We start from the raw sequence: 16,005 nt of genomic DNA on the forward strand, positions 1-16,005 counted from the left end.
GCCAAATTTTCTGAGGTGTGAGGAGAGAGAGAACGCATGGCTGCTTGGCATAAGCGTGGGGAATGGCTGAAGAGAAAATGCTCTGTGTCAAGAACTCAAGACTCACGAGGATGCAGTAGTGCAGAAGATCACAGAGATAATTAAAATAGAGACGGTAAAAGAGATCATACGCTGAAACACTCGCCGAGATGGGACGGCTCATAATAAACGAGCGCTGGGACTGTCCTTAGTTGACCGGACCTAGTTATATGGCAGTCCCCTCCCAGTAAATGTACAGTCCTTGTTTTGACCAAAACAAAAATCCAAACAAGGAATTATCCATATCCAAATATTTCCCAGCTTGTATATTTATAGCTTTCTTAATTTGCTGGCAATATCTTTCCATAATTAACCGGGGACAGGACTCTTGGATCCCGTAAATGATAAGATCCTAATCAGTAATTACACCAGTCCAAATCAGGTCCAAAGACGACGATAGAGGTCCGTCCGTACGTGTGCTCCTTGACAGCCGTGATCAAGCAGGTCCCATCGTCGTCTTCGTGCCGATGACAGGTAGGCCGGCCCCACAGGTAAACCTTGCTGGACACTGAGCAGTAGCGCAGCTGTAGTACTCCCTCTACTCTTCTACGGAGTACAAAAGACACACGTACGGCCTCCCCACATGCCGGCCACACGCTATATATACACACACACAAAGTGTTTGCTCTTGTAACGACTGGCCTGTACATGGATCGATCGACAGACAAATCCTTGGCACTACAATTAGCTAGGAGGAACCTCCAGCAGTCCAGGGGCTCGTTCGCTGCGCCGGCCGTCGACAACTAACGTACGTGCTCGACGAAGAACGACCATGGTGGCGGGGATGCAGCAGGTGGTGGACGTGGCGGCGGAGGCGGCGCCGCGGGTGCCGGTGCCCCCGGGGCGGCCATTCCTGCGCGCGCTGGGCGCCAACCTCAAGGAGACCTTCTTCCCCGACGACCCGTTCCGCGCGGTGGCCCGGGAGCCCGGCCGCGGGCGGCGCGCCCTGGCCGCGCTCCGGTACCTGTTCCCGTGCCTCGAGTGGCTGCCGTCCTACACCTTCGGCGCGCTCCGCTCCGACCTCATCGCCGGCATCACCGTGGCCAGCCTCGCCGTGCCCCAGGGCATCAGCTACGCCAAGCTCGCCGACCTGCCCCCCATCATCGGCCTCTGTAAGCACTGAGCCAGCGCGAGCGAGCGGCATCCACGCGCACCCCATCAATTAACGCGATTAATTGCCCATCAATTCCTATTACCATATACTTACCTTATCTGCATGCGATCCACTATCCAGTAATGTAATTAATTAAGGGAACGTACGCATAATATGCGTGTGCAGATTCGAGCTTCGTGCCGGCGCTGGTGTACGCGGTGATGGGGAGCTCGAGGGACCTGGCGGTGGGGTCCATGGCGGTGGGGTCGCTGCTGTTCGCGGCCATGCTGGGGAAGGAGGCGCCGCCGGCGGAGAGCCCCGAGCTGTACCTGCACCTGGCCTTCACGGCCACATTCTTCGCCGGCGTGTTCCAGGCCGGGCTGGGCGCGCTCAGGCTGGGATTCGTCGTCGACTTCCTCTCGCACGCCGCCATCGTCGGCTTCATGGGAGGGGCCGCCACCGTGGTCTGCCTGCAGCAGCTCAAGGGCCTCCTCGGACTCCAGCACTTCACCACCGCCACCGACGTCGTCGCCGTCATGCGCGCCGTCTTCTCACAGACACAACTCGTATGTGTAGTGGAGTACCTTTCTTCTTCTTATTTTTTTTGTAGCAAAAATGAAATAAAATTCTACCTTCGTATGACTCTTGTTTGTTCCTGTGACTGCAGTGGCGATGGCAGAGCGTGGTCCTGGGATGCTGCATCCTCGTCTTCCTCCTCAGCACGCGCTTCTTCGTAAGATTCTCTATTAATCCCCTTGAATAAAGCTATAATTTAAAGAGTATTTATACGAGATTAATTTTATCCTTGTTTCGGCAGAGCAAGAGGCGGCCAAATTTCTTCTGGGTGTCGGCGGCGGCACCGCTGGCGTCGGTCATCTTTGGGAGCGTCCTGGTGTACCTCATCCATGGCCAAAACCACGGCATCCAAGTGGTAATTAATTAGCACACGTACTAGCATCTACCAGTAAGATCTATCGAGGGGACTGAATCTAATGAATTATCCATGCGTGCGTGCCAACCCTGTCCAGATCGGCAACTTGAAGATGGGCATAAACCCTTCGTCGGTGAATAGCCTCATCCTGTCGCCGCCGCACATGATGGTCGCCCTCAAGACCGGCATCATCACCGGCCTCATCGGACTCGCCGTAAGACACCCTGGCCTCCTGCCACTAACTGCTGATGCTTCAGGCTTCATAGCTCACCACGACTTATAATATAATGTACTGCAGGAAGGGATCGCGGTAGGCAGGAGCTTCGCCATGGCCAAGAACTACCACATCGACGGCAACAAGGAGATGATCGCCTTCGGGCTCATGAACATCGTGGGCTCCTGCACCTCCTGCTACCTCACCGCCGGCCCCTTCTCGCGCTCCGCCGTCAACGTCAACGCCGGCTGCAAGACGGCCATGTCCAACGCCGTCATGGCCGTGGCCGTGGCCATCACGCTCCTCTTCCTCACGCCGCTCTTCCACTACACCCCGCTCGTGGTGCTCTCGGCCATCATCATCGCCGCCATGCTCGGCGTCATCGACTTCCCGGCCGCGGCACGCCTCTGGAACGTCGACAAGGTCGATTTCTGCGTCTGCCTCGGCTCCTACCTTGGCGTCGTCTTTGGCAACATCGAGATCGGACTGTCCATCGCGGTATGTGCCATCTGAATGCAGCTATAGTCAGAGTCCCAACAAAACTATGTACTGCTGCTGCAGTGAGAAACATTTGGTGACCCAAAATTTTGATTCATCTTCAGGTTGGAATATCGATTCTCCGGATTCTTCTGTTCGTGGCGCGGCCGAGGACGACAGTGCTCGGCAACATGCCCAACTCCACCATCTACAGAAGGATGGACCAGTACACCATGGCACGGACCGTGCCGGGAGTGCTCGTGCTGCACATCGACGCACCCATCTACTTCGCCAATGCGAGCTACCTGCGAGAGAGGTACCATGCAGTAACAATCTACTGTACAAAATCCGACAATACGTTTGATCTGAACTTGATAGGCTAGCTTTTATGTATATTGACAACTTCTGCTCTTGTGTTCAGGATCTCGCGGTGGATCGACGAGGAGGAGGACCGAATCAAGGCAGCCGGTGAGGAGAGCCTGCAGTGTGTAGTCCTGGACATGGGTGGTGAGTTGTTCTTGCAACACTTGAGTCTAAAAATAAGTACTCTTTTTGCAATGTGTGCATTCTCAAAACGTTGGGCCTGCAAGAATCGGTCTATTTTTTAGAATGACGACATGTAGATTGATCACGCAGTCTGTGTTTGTTTGTAGCTGTCGCCAGCATCGACACGAGCGGGACGAAGCTGATAGAAGATATCAAGAAGAGCCTAGACAGGAGAAGTATTCAGGTAAGCACAGCAGAGGAAGCACCCTTCTGCTGAAGATATCTCTCTGGTTTCAGGAACTGCCCCATCTGACTGCATTTTGCTGGTGATCTGTCTGCAGACTGCACTGGCGAACCCGGGGAGCGAAGTCATGAAGAAACTGGACAAGTCCAAGGTGCTCGGGTTCATCAGCGACGAGTGGATCTTCCAGACGGTGGGCGAGGCGTGCGAGTACGCTCTGCAAAACTTCAAGATAGCAAAGGGTGTAGAACGTGCTGACCACATTGTCTGAAACTCTGACTGAAACTCTGTATCTCTAGCAATGACCGCTGTGTTTGTGCTGTCATTAGAAGATCGTCAGCACATATGTTTCTGGGCACAGTGAAGTTAAGCATAGTTCATCAGTTGTTCTCACACGACTTTCAGTTGCTAATTCTGTTCCCCGCAAAAAAAAGTTGCTAATTCTGGAATCATCATGTCTGGGTAGTGAAACACAGTTGTGCACGGCAGCAAGTGTATTACTCCCTCCGTCCAACAAAAGATGTTTCAAGTTTGTCAAAATTTGGATGTATTTAGACATAACTTAGTGTATAGATGCATTCAAATTTAGTCAAAGTTGACACATCCATTGTTGGATGGAGGGAGTACTAAAATTGCCTGCATGAAAAAAATAGACAAATTGGGCAATTACGGCTTTCAATGCAAAGTAGTATTGGTGTCCAGAACTTGAAATACCAGACCACAACACCTAACCAATACACCTAATCAGGCACAGGAAACATGAACACATTTCTTAGGTGTGAAGCATAATGTAATCCAGCTGTGAAGCATAGATATATCACATTGATGCTTAGGACGTAACACGTTGAACTAGCTCAAATAGGCTCATTTTGAAAGGAAAAGCCGGAAAAAAATAGATACATAAAGCTTATTACTAATACTAAATACAATGCTAATTCAATTACAAAGGGACACTGCTATAAGCATCATTTGCTCCTAAAAAATGCAGTTCTTATTTCTAGCCGCCACGGTAACAAAATGGTTATGGCTCAGTTCTCGATTTCGACCCCACACAGCCACAGAAGGGTGCCCTTCTCTTCTGTGAACCGCTGCGGTGATCCTTCCTCCCATACAGATAATCCCTCAGGAGGACCCGGGTGCGCTTATCGGAGACCTTAAGCCTTCTGTACTCATTCTCTTCCTCGAGCTTCAGCAAGACATATTGTATCTTCTGAAGTTCCAGCTCAAGCCTTGCCACATTCTCTGACCCTTTCTGCACCTGCTCGGAGATCTTCCTCCTGCTGGGAATACTTTCCTGCTCGGCGTTCATGCTATCTGACAGTGCAGGGTAATTCTCAGCCCTCTTCGCTAATTTTCTGTTGAGATTAATCTGTTCCAAGACGAATCCCTCAGTCTCATGCAGCTGAGCGCTCACACTGTTGTATTCTGAATTCATGGGGGACCTGCCCTTTGATGGGCCACCCATTTTCCGCTTCAACTCCTCAATGCTCTCTTGGATGCTCAGCAGTCGCTGAGCATCAGAACTGAGTCTGTCAACCACATTATTGCCCCATACCTCGTGAGGCTCTACCATAGATGCAGAAGACATCTCAAGCTTATTGATTCCAAGGTCTCTTCCCCTTACTAGCTCTGAGGAAGGGTACTCGCTTTTCACTTCCTCGACCGCCTGTATGTCGTGCTCAGATGACGAGGACTTTGCTGTTTGGTTCTTGCAGCTCCTCTCTGCAGCCTCCCATAGCTGAAGCATCTCATCATCCATCTCAGCATTTGCACCAGTGCCAAGCGGGTAGAGGGCAGCTCCAGTACCATATGGTGGACAGGTAGATATTTGATCAAGTTCAATATCCTTCATCATCTGGACCTGCTTCCCTTTGGGGCCGTCAGCATCTTTTTGCCTCTCATTGTCAGAATATATTTCCTTTGCCTCCAAGCCGCCTCTTGCTCTAAGCTCTTGATTTTCTATATTTGCTGCCGCCAATTTTGCAGCAAAATTGGTTGACTCCTGATCTCGACGGTCCTTGGCATTTAATATAAACGCCCGAAGTGCTTCTATTCTTGACATTAATTGCTGTAACTCCAGAGTTCCTGTTGGGAACCGACGAGATTCTGGCCCATGGTCGTCCTCTTGCATAGAAGGTCCAACTTTAGTTTCCTACGAGGATAGAGGATACAACATAAAAGGGGGGAAGTCCACTTATTCCTCAAACTAGCTAAATGCACATGCGTTTCTATCAAATTAAAATTATTATATTGCATAAGTTGCTTAAATAAGTTTTTACCATTATGTTCCCAAATCATGTGCTAAATAACAATTATCTTAAATATACATCAATCTAGTCAATTGTAGTCAAAAGACTGTGATACATATATCTACCAAACTGAATGGACACGATGATATTCAATTTCCTAGTAATATAAGGAATAATCTTAATTCAGTGAACGGACGACCACCTCAAATGTATTATGGATGGAACTACATGATATAGTCGCATCTCTGTTCAGGAAATGTAGAAGAAATATCTAGCTACTAAAATGAGATGCCTTAGGATGAGTGGCAATAAAGATAAACTATGGTTTTCGAAAAAAAAAATTGGTACTGTTGCAATTATATGAATAAAAGGAAACTTATCAAGGACGGATGACGAATTAGTAGTATGGTAGTGTTGCAATGGCCCGAACAAATTGGTACAAAATGCCTAGTCAAAATGGATGAATCAAGAGACTCACCTCTATGACTTCTGTGCAATGGGGCTTTGATAGAGAAAGAATGTCTTCTTCAAGCACATAGATATGATCAGACAAAGATCCTACCAGTGCTGCATGCTTGCTCAACTCGGCAATCAGTTCTGCATTTTCTTCCTGCACACCAGTTGCCTTTTCCAGCAGAGCCTCAAAATGACCATCTCGTGAGAAGATTTCATTCTCTATTCGCTCTCTTTGGGCAATTGCACTAATTTCAATATCTTTGGCTTCCTTCATAAACTCAATTATCTTTTCTTCATAGACTGCAGCATTCACGGAAGAGGTTATTGCGTCACCCACTAGCAGAACAAACTCTCTTTCATGTTGCTCAACCTCTTTCAACATGAGTTCATGTGCAGAACCCAAACTCTGCTCCTTCTCTTTAAGAATGGCAGCATCTGCTTGCAGTGTTTCATTTGCTTGGCGAAGTAGGAAAATTTCATCATCCTTGGTAGTGCACTCCCTAGTCAGCGTCGTGATTTTGTTTTCAAGTTCTCCTTTCATCACTTTAGCACCTTCAATGCCAACCTGAAGAGCCCCAACAACTCCACATAATTCCCGGTTCTTTTCTTGTGTGAGCTGAGCATTCTCTTCTGCTTCCAGTAGCTCATCATCCTTCTGAATCAACTGTACCATGCAACTCTCAAGTTCAATGGCCAACTCCTGGCAGACACTTTTTGCATTGTTCAAATCAAACTCTAAGAGGACAAAACGAGTCCTAAAAACATCCACCAAGTAGACTAAATACTTTTTGAGGTGATTGTTTTCTGATTCAAGCATCAGAGCTCTAGCGCTCATAGCTTTGACTTCACTATCAAGTTCACCCTTAACTAAACTCAGCAAAGCCATCTCATCGGTAAGAGATACCAATGCAGATGCTACCTCATTATTATGGCCCCTCAAGAACAAAGACAAGTGCTCAAGCATCATGCATTCTGCAAGAACAGTACCGTTCTCATCCTCCAAGGCATTGTACTTCTCGATCAAAGACTGTTGCTCCTTAGACAAGGACCCGTTTTTCTCAGTCATGTCAATTATTTCATCTTGCGCAGTCTGGTAGGACTCTGTCAAACAAGATAGCTTCGCATGTAAAACCAATACTTCAGTTTTCTGCACCTGTTCCCTTTCACAGCCTTTCTGCAACTCTTGACTCAACTGTTCATTGCATTTCAAAAGTTGGCAATTTTTATTTTTCAGAGAAAGCAATTCTGCTGCTTCATTCTCCACCTCTTTCTCAAGGGCGCACTTCTGCAAATACAGATCTCTGGACTCCATTGCTATTTGCAACATGACAGTCGTAAGGACCGAGAGCTCGGTGTACGAGAGCATATTAACATCCTCACTTTCTTCTTTAAGTTTCAGAATATTGGAGGTTTCATCTGAAACGGTCTGCAACAGAATCTCATCCTCAGCAGGTCCTAAATCCTTGTTGATGCTAAGGATCTTCATGTGCTGCGAAATCCCTTCCCTTAGTTTTCCATTAAGATTTAGCAATGTTTTCCTCTCCACTTCGTGATGTCTGGCTTCATCCTCCAGCTGTGATATTAAAATGTCTGCAGAATGATTTTCCTCTACATACTTTTGACACTTTTTGAAAAGAGCCACATTCTTGTCTTTCATATCAGCCAAACTGTCCTCCAAGACCATTAAGCTAATAGAAGCGCTCATGCTTGTTTGCTCTTCCTGCTCAAGCCTCTCATCCATATGATGCATTTTCTCTTGCAGAGAAGAAATCTGCTCCTCTAGTCTGTTTGCATGCATTTCATGTGACTTCACAGCATCTTCATACTCTGCATTAATTGTTCTCAACAAACCCTGCAGTTTCCTGACTTGATCATGCACAAGATCATTCTCTCTTGATAAAGAGGAGTGCTTTTCTTCCAGATTGGCATGCTTACCTTCCAGGGCTTTCATAACCACTGTAATGTTCTCCATCTGAAAGGCAAAAGGAACTCTATGTTAGATACGCAAGGATTTCATTTGAGTAAAAGAATATTAGATCATAACAGTACAGTATCATGATTACCATGAATATATCAATAATATAAATTGTAATACAATAATGAGTTTGTAGGCTTGGTTAAATCATCACCTGAGAGAACAAATTATTCTTTTCTGCAGAAAGAGCTGAGTTATTTGCAAGTTGAGTCTGGAGCCTTTCTTCACAATCTTTCAGTTTTGTCCTAAAAACTTCACACTCAGCTTTCGTATCAGATAATGAGAACTCAAGTGTGGAGTTGTTCTTTGAAATGTCAGCAAACCTTTTACCAAGGTTCTCTAGCTCTGATACAAGAACAGCCTTTTCTGAAACACAAGACAAAACCTTAGCCTTCAAAGAGCTTTCTGAAGACTCTAATGCTTTTATCTTCTCCCTCAGCCCGTCCATTTCAGCATTTGCATCTGAAATTGAATTCTCCATCAGTGAATATTCTTCAGATAGCTTCTCCATTTCTTGAACCTTTTCCGAGAGAAGTGCCTTTTCGATCAAATTCTTTGCACACACCTCCTTCAGTTTTAAGTTTGTACTCTGCAATTCTGCTATTAAATTATGTTTTGCTGCTATGCTGCTTTTTAGAGCATCCATCTCATCAGTCAGAGCATGGTGTCTACTGTCTAGATTTTCTTTCTCTTCTCTTTGACGAGCAAAGTCTTTCTGAAGTGCCTCCTTTTCACCTATATGTGACCCCATTTCAGCCTCAAGTTTCAGATTCAACGCTTTCAATGCATCCAATTCACGATGCAGGCCACCTACTATAAGCTCGGTAGAAAGATTCTGTTCATGAAGGGAATTGATGGCCTCTGTATGCTTGTTTACCATGTTCTCAAGATCCCTCTTACTGTTCTCCACCTCATTTAATTTCCCAGTCAGCTTCTCAATGTCCATGGCCAGCCTGTTCACGTCCTCCAGAGATTCAGAGTGAAGACTTGTCACTGAGAGAAGAGTTGCTTCACCTTCAACGCGTTTCTGGGTTTCATCTTCTAGGCTAGTTTGGAGGATACACACTTCTTCTTGTTTATGCTTAAGTTCTTGCTCTAGCACCTGTACTTTTCCATCAACCTTATCCAGTTCAGCTTGCAGTTTTGAGAGTTCAGATTCCAGATCGGATACTCTCATCAAGGATTCCTGGTTCTTAAGATGGGTAGCATCCTTCTCAGTGTTTAGAAGTAAGATGGTGCTCTTGAGTTCAGATGACAACTTCTCCAACTCATTCAATTTGCCATTCAGCTTCTCAATCTCCAGATGCAGCCTATTCACTTCTTCTTGAGACTGAGCATACATATTCTCCATTGACATGAGTGATGTTTCAGCTTGCACCCTCTTCTCTGCTTCTTCTTTCAAACTCAACTCCAGGCTGTTCACATTTTCACTCTTCTGTGCAATTTCGAGCTCCACTGCCTGCATTTTCTGTTCAGACTTCTCCAGTCCCAACTGTGCTTTTGAGAGTTCTAACCCCAAATAAGATACTTTCTCCAGAGACCGCTGTTGTTGAAGGAGTGCTGCATCCTTATCAGAGTTCAAATCTAAAATGGTTTTCTTTAGTTCTGTTGATGTATTCTCCAGATCTAACTTGTCATTTTCCAATTCATTCAGCTTCTTTCTTGACGTGTCTAGATCTTGTGTCAGCCCTTTCACTTCGTGCTCCAATTTAGAATGCAGACTCTTTGTCATGAGAAGAGCTGCTTCAGTTTGTGTGTGTCTATGGCTTTCATCTTGCAGCTGGCCACGGACACTGTTAACTTCCTCTCTCTTCCGTTTCAAATCTTGCATCAGCACATCTACCCTTTCGACAGCCTGCTGGTGTTGAAGTACAGCTCCATCCTTCTCAGCGTTTAGCTGTGAAATGGTGACTCTAAGGCTTTGGGTTTCACTTTGGAGTTCACCCTTTGAATCCCTCAATGAATTTATCTCATCACGAAGTTCTTGTATCAGCAGCTCAAAAGAGCTATTTTGTTCAGTAAGGCTCTCAACTTCTTTCTTCAGCTCACAAACAGCACTCTCCAGGTCCACATTGCTCTGCATGAGCTCATCCAACTTTTCATGTGCCATCTTGACCTCTATAGTCAACCTTTGAACTTCTTCCTGAGATTTAGCACGCTCCTTTCCCTCAGAAAGAAGAGCACTTTCAGCCTGCATGCGCTTTTCATGTTCCTCCTGGAAGCTTAAGTGGACATTTTCTAATTCCTTAAGCTTTTGTTCAAGCTCTTGTTGCTGTATCCTTGCCTTATTATCTAAAGTCTCAAGTTCAGACTGTAGCACACTATTGTGTGATTCAGCACTATTTAGCTTTTCGACTTCTGAAGCCATTTCATCAGTTAGCTTCTTGAGGTCAGCCTGCGCCTTAGAGAGCTCAGACTCCAAAGTAGACAAACGCTCTGTGGACTGATTATATTGCGGAAGAGAGGTACCTTTCTCAGAATTCAATTGAAAAACAGTATCCTTCAGGCTTTGGATCTCATTTTCAGCTTTGTTTGCCCGCTCAGATTCAGACAACATCTGGTGTTTCAGATTCTGGCTCTCAGTTAATAATCTTGACATCTCTTGTTGCAGATTTATCATTTCATTGCTGATATCCTGTTTCCCTTTAACTTCTGGGCTTTCAAAGCTTAGGCCTTTCCGTGCTTTTCCATCAAAAACAGCACGAGGAGCATTTTCACCACTTTGTGACAAATCATTGAACCGCTTTAGACTCTTTCTTTCTGACAATGCACTGGTTTCCTGAGGGTGTGAACCATTCCTCTTGGAGGTGGAATGATCACCTGAATCAAATGGTGTACGGGAGAAAGTAGGCATCTCTGGAGTATGTGGCTCCATTTCTTGACCTGTAGAAGAGGGTGACTCATCCATCGATGGCATCTGATTTGGGAATACTTCAGAAATCGTCCTGTGGGCCTGTCGAAGTGCTCCAGTGGCCTGATCATACCTTTCTGCTAATGCACGGTATGCTCGATAGAACTCCTCAACCTGTTTCATTAGCTCTGGGCGCTTCTTGTAGTACATCTCAGCTCTCCTTGCAAAAGAATCAGCATCTTCATTGATAAGCTTGATCATGGCTTTCACCTTTGTGTCCATATCTGTTGCACAAAAAGTGATCCGTATAGTTAAGGGACCACAGGATATAAATAAAACCAGGGATGTGGCCCTTTCATTGCAGTGTATTTTTCCTATATAACTATCAAGTATCCAAAGGGGTGTACATGAAAATAAAGATCAACATTGTCTTTGCTATATGAGAAAGAATGCGAATGTTGATCTCAACATAAGTTTAACAAAATTCAGTTCAGCCCCATCGAGAAGCAGTAAAATGGGAATGGGGACAGCTAAGAAGAACAGCCCATGATCATTCAATAATTCTAGATTAGTTTGATCAGTTCAATTGGATAAAATGGGAAGGATATTAAAGCCCCACAGAGAACACCTAGCATATACAAAGAAGTAGCCTTTCAGGAAAGAAAGAGAAAATTCAGTTTCACATCAAAGGAGAATTCATGGGCATATATGCAATCAAGTTGAAAAGCTAGCCTTCACTTTTAACTGGTCGAAAAACAGATGAAAATGACACAAGGCACACAGTCATGGAAGATCATGTCAGGTTAATGAACAAAAACTTAAACAAATATTTATATAATACTACCTGAGCTGACTTGTGGCGACCAGAAGTCATGGTTAGATTTTACAAAATAAACTAAATATTAGTTTTGAAGTAATATTATATAAATACTGAAATCAGCCTAAAAACTGTGGATCGCTTGTGTGCTTGTGCAGACCATGAGTGTTGAAAATGTAATGAAGAGCCGAATATCATCACGCTACTAATTTGACCAGTAAATATCCAAAGGATACAGATGATAACTTCATGATAGGGCACAAGAATGTATAGATATGAACTAACAGAGCAAAAGCCTCACCGCTGAGATTTTCTTGGAGCCATTTGGAGTTCTTGGGACTGATATGGCTAACCCACAGCCATGAATATTGTCTTGAGTCATGACCAACTGATGCTGCCATTGATGCCAAAAGCAAGATCGACCACTCCAAAAAAATAACTAATACCTCACTTACTATGTACAATGCAATATATTTCCGAAAATTATGAACTGCATCAACTTCCTCACTATTCTGGACGGGACAGCAAAGCAATTATCTGATGCATCTGGATATGACTGGTTAGGAAAATGAAAGTAGTGGCCGAGTGAGGAACTTCAGTTCAATTTTTTGCTGTTTTAACCTGCACAATTGGAAGCAGGAATGGTACAAATACAATAGATTAGACATGCTACATACAGAAATGAGCCACATAATTCGACAGGTGCATGCTATGTGTTAATACTTACAGGTGCCAAGTCTTGGATTAGTTGAAAGGACAGGAAGATAAATGAATAGTTCTCACCACACTAAAACTGAAACAAAAAGGAAACTTTGTTAAGTAATTGGATGAGCATAAAGAATTGTGGATATACAGGAAACACGCTACAGTCTAGAGTAGCCAGCCACCTTTCCAATGATTGATAGGGAGAAAACTCAAATTTCCCCCAAATTGAACAATAACAGGTGGAATCAAAAAGCAAGTTCATCAAAGAACCCAAAGGAAAAGACACAGAACATAAAAGCCGAATACCCTCAAGAAAAATTTTCAACACGGTACAAACACAACCGCGATGCTAAAGAACACAACAGCACCTCCGCAGGCAGATCCCACAGGAACCAATCAATCCAAACTATCAAGAAGAAAAGGAAGGGTGGAATGCACAAATCGCATAATCCACAGCAACGATGATCGCCGTGGCACCACCTGTTGTTCACCCCACCAACCAAGAAATCACCAACCACCCGTCAACACCAAAAATTCCGCAAGTCCAATTCCCAACAAAAACCGATCACGGGAACATAGAAAGGCGGCACATAAGATGGATCCTCTAAGCGTAAGGAGTCCTTAAACAAAGATCAAAGAAGCAATCACTGAGTAATGATCCCGGGACGGGAGATAAAATCGAAGATCCAATCTTGCGAACAAACCAGTAGGAGGAAGAAGCTTACCAGGTGGACTCTCTCAGGAGCAGCAGCGAGCAGTGGCCACATGCCGGGATTCCACCAAGCTGCCCCCTTTTTCTTCTCCTTCCATCTCACCCCATCCTTCTCTCTGTCTAGACTCTGGAATCTGGACGATTGCTGCGGTGCGTACCGGAGGTGCCAAGAAGAAAAGGCTGCGTCGGCACAGTAGGAGGAGGAGGTAGGTCCCAACGAACAGAAAAGAACAGCAGGAGTGATTTAGGTCCGTTTGGCATTGCTCGGCTGGCAAGGTCATGCTTGTCCTAACTATTTATTTGATTTAATGTTTTTGATGACAAGAATTAACTGCTACTCACACGGGATAGTTGTTTGGGAGTAGAAATTTTTTGCGGAACGTGGCTTGCCGTCGGAGGCGAGCCGAATCGGCTATCCCGCTGCAGCTAGAGTTTTCTAGCCCAGGCTGACTAACTTGCCCTCAAAAACCAGTTAATTTGTTTATCACCAAACAGCAAACCTAGCCCGGCAAGGTTAGAAAGGTTCTAACCTAGGTTCCAAACGGACCTGGTTGGTTGCCTAATAATATGGCCTCTTGATTTTTTGTGGGAGAAATAAACTGTGCCATAATTGGGATCGGATCATTTCGGGGGCAGATGAGCAGATCTGAAAGTGCGAGGCTTCTAGCAACGCCAGGTAGATAATTGCTAACTTGGACTAACTTGGACGAAAGAAAACTGAAATAATGTCTTGAAATTGTATGCAAAATAGGAGTAGTCCATAGAAAAAAAAGTTATACTTCCATATCTTGCGAATCAAACGAGATATATAGAAGAATAGAATGTTCAAAAATAGAACCAAAGAAGTCTTCAATCTAATGCCGACGGCTCAGTCTTAGTACGTACGTGTCTGGAAGTACTTGCATCTGTTCTGTGTTTTCTAAAAAAGACCAAAAGAAGTCTTAATATTGGCTCTTAATTTGATCAAGAGTCGGTCATATTCGCTGTGCTATCTCTCCATTTCAGACCAACAATTAGTTAAATAAAAGAAGAAAGGTACTCCATTGGAGTACGTAATTTAGAAAACAATTATCCTACATGATGGTTGGGTTAGTTCCATTGTAGACGTCCCAATAAAAAAATAAAAAAGGGGCAGACTAATGACGTGACATGGTAAAGTGCATTTGTAACTTTGCTCTTACAACAAGCAAAGCATTCCTTCCCCCGGCCAATATCAAGTTAATTCACAAATCACTCCAAAACTTTGTGTCTAGGCCTGGACAAAAAGATCGAAGTTCGATAATCTTATTGAACGCTCGCTAACTTGGTTCGTTCAGGGCTCGGTTCGTTAACTAAAGAACCAAACAGGACTTTCTTTTCGGATCGTTAAGCTTAACGATCTTAACGAGCGAGCTCGGCAAGCGCTCGTTAAGCTTGTTAGCGAGCTCGTCTCGTACATCACTTGTGAGTGGCTGCTGAAACTTATTTTGTTGTTGGAATTATGTTATTATTTCTCTTTTATTGTGTTATTTCTAATCTTTATAGCGTTGTTTAACTTTTTATATTTTATTTGCTGCCAAAATTTATCCCAAGCAACTAGGTAATGCCTAAAAATTTAGATCAACATGTCATCTATTATATTAACGAGTTTTTAACGAGCTTAACGACCGCTCGCGAGCTCTTAACGAGCTGAACAATGATTTCAGATTGTTAACGATAACGATCTTAACGATCCGAACTCTTAACGAACCGAGCGTGTTCGTTAGCCAGCCCTCTTATGTCTTTATTTGCTGAGCAAAGTTTACCAATTCTGTGAGTAGCAGTATCTTGTTCGTTGTTAAAAAGCAAGTCTCATATGGCCAGCGTGCTTTCTTGGGATTTCGGACGAAGCAATCTCTCCTCACAGCCCACAGCACAACATTTCCGGTGCAACGACCCTTTCGTCTCTGTAGACGATAGTATTATTTTAGTCCCAAAATGCACAGAGCGCTTATCGAAAGATTTGCTCTGGTTGGATCATCGGATGGGGCGCAAATCTGTTGATGGTCATTTTGTTTTGGTTATCAATATAAATCCGGAGATCGAGAAAAGCATAATCATGTGCCCCATGTGACCTGCTCGCAGCTGTCGCGTTTGCGTTTCGGTTCGCCGTGAATGCTGGCTGGAGTGCTTAGCAAGACTTTCTAGAGGTTTTTTTTTTCCGGCTTTGAGGACTGGCTTTTCGGAGAAGCTACTCTCTCCCAGCTTTCGAGAGAAACCGTCCTAAATTTTTTGTTAGGTTTCTAGATTATGTTAGGTTAATCTAATTTAGAAACCTAACAAAATTTTACATGCGGCATCTTCAGGAAGCTGCGTGAGAGCAGCTTATCAGAAAAGTCCATCCTAGAAACCAAAAAGAAGGAAACCATAGTCTAGCTTGCAAAAAGAAGGAGGCCATAGTCTAGCTTGCGGTCCTACTGCATTTTCGGTTTGGAGCTGTTTGCACCGTTGTGAAACGCATTTATATGGATATAAAATCCTACAGGCTAGCTCGTTTTACCTTGAGAATGGATATAAAATCGTAACACCTTAGTTTAACTCTTTATAGACAGAAAATTATTTTCTATTTATATTGTTGCTGTTTCATCTTATATATAATAAAATAGTTGAGAAAAAAGATCTGTAAAAAATCGAAGGGAACTTTACAATTTTCTACTCCCTCCGTTCCATAGTTCCTGTCTTAAATTTGCTCAAAACTGGAT

The 16,005-nt window shown here is 44.4% G+C and overlaps 2 protein-coding genes across 2 annotated transcripts; one reads left to right on the forward strand and one right to left on the reverse strand.

Annotated features, from left to right (window-relative positions):
- Positions 1 to 694: 694 nt before the first annotated feature.
- Positions 695 to 3,969, forward strand: LOC100840323 (sulfate transporter 3.1). The gene is made up of 10 exons (XM_010236439.2): positions 695 to 1,190; positions 1,358 to 1,737; positions 1,839 to 1,904; positions 1,989 to 2,102; positions 2,200 to 2,316; positions 2,401 to 2,814; positions 2,919 to 3,109; positions 3,215 to 3,300; positions 3,447 to 3,523; positions 3,621 to 3,969. Exons 1-10 carry the CDS (start codon positions 851 to 853, stop codon positions 3,789 to 3,791), a joined length of 1,956 nt encoding a protein of 651 aa, XP_010234741.1. The 5' UTR covers positions 695 to 850; the 3' UTR covers positions 3,792 to 3,969.
- Positions 3,970 to 4,191: 222 nt separating this feature from the next.
- On the reverse strand, positions 4,192 to 13,485 carry LOC100840633 (protein NETWORKED 1D). The gene is made up of 6 exons (XM_003571745.4): positions 13,299 to 13,485; positions 12,596 to 12,661; positions 12,170 to 12,489; positions 8,355 to 11,335; positions 6,248 to 8,197; positions 4,192 to 5,672 (listed from the first exon to the last, which is right to left on the reverse strand). Exons 3-6 carry the CDS (start codon positions 12,267 to 12,269, stop codon positions 4,542 to 4,544), a joined length of 6,162 nt encoding a protein of 2,053 aa, XP_003571793.1. The 5' UTR covers positions 12,270 to 12,489; positions 12,596 to 12,661; positions 13,299 to 13,485; the 3' UTR covers positions 4,192 to 4,541.
- Between the last annotated feature and the right edge of the window lie 2,520 nt (positions 13,486 to 16,005).

Source organism: Brachypodium distachyon, chromosome 3 (assembly GCF_000005505.3).
Source record: "Brachypodium distachyon strain Bd21 chromosome 3, Brachypodium_distachyon_v3.0, whole genome shotgun sequence".
Classification (NCBI taxonomy): Eukaryota; Viridiplantae; Streptophyta; class Magnoliopsida; order Poales; family Poaceae; genus Brachypodium; species Brachypodium distachyon.

Coding starts and splice junctions, on each gene's coding strand:
- LOC100840323 (XM_010236439.2), top strand. CDS start 851: ATGGTGGCGGGGATGCAGCAGGTGGTGGACGTGGCGGCGGAGGCGGCG. Junction 2,815..2,918: donor AGATCGGACTGTCCATCGCG/GTATGTGCCATC, acceptor ATTCATCTTCAG/GTTGGAATATCGATTCTCCG. Junction 3,110..3,214: donor GCGAGCTACCTGCGAGAGAG/GTACCATGCAGT, acceptor TCTTGTGTTCAG/GATCTCGCGGTGGATCGACG.
- LOC100840633 (XM_003571745.4), bottom strand. CDS start 12,269: ATGGCAGCATCAGTTGGTCATGACTCAAGACAATATTCATGGCTGTGG. Junction 11,336..12,169: donor GCTCCAAGAAAATCTCAGCG/GTGAGGCTTTTG, acceptor TTTGTGCAACAG/ATATGGACACAAAGGTGAAA. Junction 5,673..6,247: donor ATTGCACAGAAGTCATAGAG/GTGAGTCTCTTG, acceptor CTATCCTCGTAG/GAAACTAAAGTTGGACCTTC.